This window comes from Galeopterus variegatus, unplaced genomic scaffold, assembly GCF_000696425.1.
Source record: "Galeopterus variegatus unplaced genomic scaffold, G_variegatus-3.0.2 Scaffold108, whole genome shotgun sequence".
In the NCBI taxonomy this organism is placed as follows: domain Eukaryota; kingdom Metazoa; phylum Chordata; class Mammalia; order Dermoptera; family Cynocephalidae; genus Galeopterus; species Galeopterus variegatus.
This window is the reverse complement of record NW_007726219.1, coordinates 799,118-805,934: the sequence shown is the minus strand read 5'-3', so window position 1 is coordinate 805,934 and position 6,817 is coordinate 799,118. Positions and strand designations below refer to the sequence as shown.

General features: G+C 40.3%; 1 protein-coding gene across 1 annotated transcript in view; it reads left to right on the top strand.

The window, feature by feature from the left end:
* Positions 1-6,817, top strand: part of LRRFIP1 (leucine rich repeat (in FLII) interacting protein 1) — a 93,744-nt gene that overhangs the window by 31,358 nt on the left and 55,569 nt on the right. Inside the window, exons 5-7 of the mRNA XM_008586075.1 lie at positions 981-1,025; positions 1,599-1,649; positions 4,318-4,383. Coding sequence (XP_008584297.1) covers positions 981-1,025; positions 1,599-1,649; positions 4,318-4,383 — 162 coding nt within the window. The remainder of the gene's footprint in view (positions 1-980; positions 1,026-1,598; positions 1,650-4,317; positions 4,384-6,817) is intronic.

Sequence of the window (6,817 nt, the reverse complement as noted above, 5' to 3'; positions counted from 1 at the left end):
CCCGCACCTCGCTCAGCCAGTGAGCGGCCGGTCTGTATGTGGGATCCGAACCCTCGGCGGGAGCGCCGCCACGCTCCCCAAGCGGCGCACTGTAGCAGTGCGCCACCGGGCCGGCCATATTTTTATCAAATCTTAAGACACAGGTAAAAGACATGTCATTGTTTTATATACCACTAAGAAAGAAAAGAATGCCACTAATTATAGTTGTGAGCAACTTTGATTGTAAGATATATCCCAAGTTCAGAGATGTCTAAGTGTGAAAAACTGTGTGTCTTTGAATCCACAAAGTATAATAGATAGAGTGACATCTTTATTGGATCTTTTGTGGAAATGGTTTACTGTCTGATTTCCAAAGAGAGAGAGTTCTGAATGGGAGGGAAAAGCAGGTTGATTTAAATGGACGAGATTATAGGGGTTGGAAAACATGAAGACCCAGCTTTTGCCGCAACGCCCACTGTTTTTTTTAAAGCCAAAATGAAAAATGCCAATTATTTGTGTGCTTAAGAACCACTGCACCCCCACCTTTAGAAGAAAGCATTTTTCCCCCAGTGATTTAATTGAAACCTTTAAACGAAAGCAAAGAAAATATTTATTTGACATTTAGATCAGAAATACTGGGCTGGCCTGGTGGCGCACTGCTACAGTGCGCCGCTTGGGAGTGCGGCGGTGCTCCCGCCGAGGGTTCGGATCCCACATACAGACCGGTTCCCGCTCACTGGCTGAGCGAGGTGTGGGTGCAACACCGAGGGTTGCGATCCCGTTGCCGGTCCCGGTCCGGTACGGGCGCGACACTGAGGGTTGCGATCCGTTGCCGGTCACGAAAAAAGACAAAACGGAAAAAATAAATAAATAAATAAAATAAAATAATAAAAAAGAAATACTGTATTATGTTGCAATAGGACTATCTAAGGCTTTTTTTAAAGCACTTCTATGTCTCTGTCTCTAACCTGTTTACACTGTTTCCTCCATTGCTTTGGTAGGAAGACAGTGAGCGCTACTCTCGTAGATCCAGAAGAAACACGTCGGTCAGTACCATGTTCATTTATTACTTAGGCACTTTGATTGAAGTCTAATTAGTACTTTCGGTAGCTGAAGTAAATATATGTAAGTAAAATCATCTCTTAATCATGCTTATGAAAGAGAGTAACTGCTACTGATATAATACTGATATTATTAGCTAAACAAAGACTATGAACTTAGCTTTTAGCATTTTGACCTAAGTTTGGTAAGGAGCATGCATGTGAGAAATTTTTACATGTTAACATACTCAGGACAGTTTTAGTCCTTCTTTTGCTATTGAATATACATGAATAATTTGCATAGTAATGTACAATGAGGCTATGTATTTATGAGCTTCCAGTGAGATAAGTAATACCACTTCAGTGAAATTAACTTAAATCCATATTAGCTGTAAACAGAGGCGCACAAAGCCGGTGTTGCTAAGGACTTCGGCTCACACCGCTGAGGTTTTTGGAGGCGGCTGGCCCACCGTACTGCTGTGGTGTTGGATCAGCCGCGTGCCTCTGTACTTGGGCATCGGTTTCTTTATGTGTGTTATATTGTCGCTTCACGGCTGTTTTCATCCTTTCTTTTAATAGGCTTCCGAGGAAGACGAGCACATGTCAGTGGGTAGTCGTGGAAGTCTGAGGGTCAGTACCAGAGTGATTGGGTTTCACGGTACAGCTGACAGTCGAAGTCCTTTGCTCTTTCATCCCTGTGTTCACGTTTCTCATCCACTGTCCCTAAAGGCTGATAGTCAGTACCTAACTGACCTGATGTTCATTTAAAATCTAAAAACTGAGTGTGTTTCCTTGTTATTGTGCAGAGGTTATTAATACACACGAGCACTTTGGTTACTGTCTTTCTCCCGAGAGTGGAAGTTGTCATTTTTTAGATATTTGTCTGCATCACAAAACTACCAAACCTTGATTAACAGTTGTCAGCATTATTGCTGTGATGAACAAAATGTGGAGGCACATTCAGTCCCTAAGTCAGTCTGCATTCCCAGTTACATATATGCTCCCAGTGCAATTGGAGCCTCAGCTGAAGTAGCTGCATGTTAAAGTTATTGTTATTCAGGGATGGTTTTGCATAGTTGCTATAGGCTACCGGGTGAAAAGTGGACCGGGTTTGGTTCACAGGACCCACGTCTGCCTTCAGGAGCCTTTCCTTTTATCAACTCTAATGAAATTTCTTCATCGCTGACAGCTTAATGGTTAATAAACACAGATAGATATTTTTCCTTAAGCATTCCAAAAAACTTCCTAATTATACTTGAAAAAAATTGTATGCTTTGGGAAGTGAAATAGAGAAACCATGTTTTGCTTCGTGCTTTAAGTCAATAAATTAATCTGAGCATGTCAATTTATTTTACCACAGGGATGAAATTGCATCTCACTGCTAGTAATAATTAGGTCTCAGAGCAGCCTCTGCATTTTACTTAAGGACTATCTAGAGCTGAAGGCTTGTTTTTCATCACTGTGGCAATTAAATCATCATATCACTCCTTGACTACTTATATATGGACTAAGTGGGTATTTAATTTGGCTGTAACAATAAAATGTCAAGGTGATACACTGTCATTGTGCTGTTAAACGATTCTGCTGTTGTCACGGTCCTTGCAGTGCCAAAAGTAGATCCATAGTGATAGAAAGTTATGGTTCCAACGTGAAACCCATGAAAGTGCCATCGTGCTATTTGGAACTTTCTCCTGTATCTCCTTAGTGATACAGTTGTGACTCCCTCATGGAGACCCTCTGACATGATTCACTCTAGAGGAAGGAAGATTTATGTCACCAAAATGTTACACATACAAAGCTCAGTGGACAAGATGCAGGCATTATGCTGCTGAGCAGGCCCAGGAGAAGGTGGAGTCCTTGAAACCAAGTGAGGAAAGTGTTGTTTCAGGAAGGAAGGGGAGTGATCGAGTGAGGGTAGAACTAAGAACTGACCACTGGACTTAGCATCGTGGAAGATATCCGTGACTTTAACATGAACTTTTGATGCAAATGGTGAGAGCAAAACCTGAGTAATAGAGGAGAGAAATTGGGACAGAATCCAAATCCCTCTATCAAAATGTACCATCTTTAGATCTATAATCCTCCTGCAATTGTAAGCAAGATTTTGTGTGCTCGCTCTTACATTTTTCTGGGAAAGGAATTTTCACTGAAGATTCTCAAAGGCTTCTGACCCCAAAGAATGTGAAACTATTGCAATATTAGTGAGTATTATGTATGGTGTTTGCTAGCATTCATTTCGCTTTCCATGGTTTTAGCCAGGAATGAGTTAAATTTATTTGCTGGACACCATTCTTTGCCAAGATAGCAAGTGTGTTTGTTTTAAAGTACAAAATTTCATATAGGAGGTCCACCACAGGATGCTAAATAAGGTGTGGGGGGAGAAGTGGGTGGGATTTTCATTTTCAGCCAGATTTTGCTACACAACTCTTGATCTAAAGAAATAGACTCTCTTTAAAAACCACAGAACTTGAGAACTTGGATCCTAGAGATGAAATTCAAACCTCCTAATTTTTATAGGTGCAGAACAAGGCCAGCTCAGTTAGGAGGTCCACTCAGGGTCATAGTTCTTGGTGACAGTGCCAGTGCTGGCTGCCCAGGCAGCCGTGTGCCCTCTGTGTGCTGAGCAGCCCAAAGCTCTATCCTCTGCTGGTCAGTGCAGCTGAGCCAGGAAACCCAACTGCCTGCTGAAAGGAATCACATCCCAGTCCATCTCTAGGGAGGGTTGATTTGTGCTGTTTTTATGTATTTTAATATTCTGAAATCTTTACTTTGTAAAGTTTAGATATAAGATCGAATCTTTTATTTCTTAAATCCCCAAACACAGGCCTTGTTCATTCATCTGGCGAGGATGATAAACCCTAAAAGAGGAAAAGAGGAATTTTACTGTGCTGTCCTGGCACTTGTGTGGATGATCCCCTCAGAAAATCTAGATTTTGGATATCATAAGTTTTTAATTTTCCTTATTTAAAAATTGACAGTGATCTGTTTATTTTTTTCCTAATATAATTAGAATGTATTGTGTAGAGGAGGAGACCAGATTGCTCAAACTACTTCAGACTTCATGAATTATAGCAGTCTTTGCCATAAACGTTTTATTTAATGTTATTGGATTTTATGGTATCTATAATTCTAACGTAATTCTTTTTGTAAATATACATGAGATCCTAGAAGTAATAAAAAATGTTTTTGTGTTAAAATTTTGAAGATCTTTTTTTGTTTTTATGTTTTACTAAGCTTTTTACTTTATTTCTGGCAACTCTCTTTGTGTTATTTTCCTCTCCCATCCTTATTCTGACAGTCGCAGCCTGACCTGGAGTACAGGGGTCCCTACGCCTGGGTGAGATGGTCAGATAAGCCTTGCTGTGTGATCCTAACTGTGTGGTGTGACAGAAAATAACCTGTGGCATCTCCACTAATTTCACGGGTGATTTTCTAAAAAGCCAAGTACATCTTTGTCTATCTACCAGTCTTTACCTGGGGAAATGTGAGGTCCAGAGGTCAGGTTCACGCTCTGGAATGAGTGATCTTCCTCCCAGGAGCAGCCCTGATGCTGTGCGTGGGCTCAGGAACCCCAGCATCTGTGTATAAATACTCACCAGATGGTCTTTGAGCACCAGCTGTTTACCACGCAGTGTGCTAGCAGCTGTGCATATCAAGATGAAAAAAATAATGTCTTACTTTCAAGGAATTCAAATCAGATCAAGAATTCCCAAAGCCTCTAAATTTCCTGTAAAAGATGAAATGTAAAGTCATTTTACCTAATGAAGAATTCATTATTTTCCAACCTGTATCCATTCAAAATAAATGAACCATCTGGCTCTTTTGCCAGGAAGTACTCTTGGTGAAAGACCTCAGTTCCAGTTACCAAAACAAAGGCTTTTGATTTAAACTTGGAATTATCATTCCTACATTTATCTGTGAGAATTTCTGTGCCTTATGCTTTCTGAAAACTTGTAAACTTTATACCTAAAAGAAGAAAAATTTAATCTCACCAGAAAGCACAACTCAGCATTAAAGTGCTTAGGTACCAGAATGTTGACCATTGACTTTTGCATTGTCACATGGGAAGTTCACTGACACTTTGATAACACTGCACTTAAAAGAAGAAAAATTTAATCTCACCAGAAAGCACAACTCAGCATTAAAGTGCTTAGGTACCAGAAAGTTGACCATTGACTTTTGCATTGTCACATGGGAAGTTCACTGACACTTTGATAACACTGCACACTGCACGTAGTCTTAGCATTCTGACTAACCATAAGTTTGCATTAGAATAACTGGTTTTGATAGGGCATTTACCTTTGTATCTTATTTATCTTCTACTAGAAAATGCTGATTTAAGAATGTCTTCTTTATTTTGTTCTTACAGCAGTGTTTCTCAGTGTTACTGTCTGTAAGATTCAGCTGGGGAGCTTGTTAAATTGCATGTGTCTGGGCCCCACCTCTAGGTGTTCTGACTTCCTGGGTCAGGGGCCCATGCTTCTAAGAAGCATGCCAGGTGACCACAATGCAGGTGGTCTGCAGACCCCCTTCTGACACACAGTAAAGAGTGTTGGAAAAAGAATGCTGTAGAACAAAGCTAGTTGAGCATCAGAGGCCTGCCATGAGATGAAGTTAATACGCTGTCAATGGACTTTTTATTCTAATGTCGTTACAGTTCATTGTCAACTCTTCATACCCTCTTATGTCACATAAAACCAGCCCCACCCATCTGAATACAACACATAAAAGTAGTATCCAAAAGGAGAAAGTTGGTGGTGTTCTTTAAAAAGGTCAAAGTACTTTTCACTGTAGCAGTATTGTCAACAAGATCCTATAGATTTGAGAATACCTTCTAGGAACATATTGTATTCTAGAAATATATTCCTTATGACAGAATTCTGTTACATCACAGCAGGGTGGATGTTCCACAAAGCCTGCAAAAGTTTTTCCTTCGTTTTCATGGATGGCTAGAAGAGAACGGTGACCAGGGAGAGCGTGCACTCACTGTCCCTGCTTTCACCCCCCTCTGCCCTCCTGCCACAGGCTAAGGTAGAGAGCAAGACCAAAGGAAGAATTCCTCTAAAGCAGTATGGATTTTATAAGCTATAATGGAAAACCAGAGAGTTTATGTATGTAACACATTTTTCTTCCTTGTTTATTGGTAAAGTAAAAGCCATCTAAAATTGATTGATGTTAGCTTCAGTATTGTATTCATTTCTTCCAGAAACTAGTTTCTAAAGCGATAACAAGGGAATAAGATTGAGATCTAAAATATACAAGTCCTTGACATGCATTTCCGTATCAAATAATCTTGTCAGTGAAGACATGAAAGGAAATTAGGCTGAGGGAAATTCCCAGCTGGGACCTGAGAAGAGAGGGAAGATAGACATACACTTAACATAATTGTTCTCTTTTTTTCTGGAGGACAGATTATGAAATCATTAAATATGTCCTCAGATTTCATTTTGAAAAATAAAGGAGGTAGGAAGACTGGATGAATGAAAAACTAGTATAGAGGATATACCCCACGATAAACATCTTTTCTATGATGAACTTTTGCATTTAATTACAGATTGAGTAGAAACTATTTCTGAATCTTCTGAATACAGCTTCATCATGGGTCATGATTTTCAAGGACTTACCCTGAACCTAGACTAAAAACTAATTGACTCAGGCTGAGTCTACACACTGTCCTGACATCCAGGCTTCTCACAAGCTAGAATTTCTGCAGCACTGCCATAAAACTGGCTACCAGACAACTGCCACGGGGAGCTGCACCAGGCCCATGTGCCTCACTCTGCAGGAGGGACTCAGAG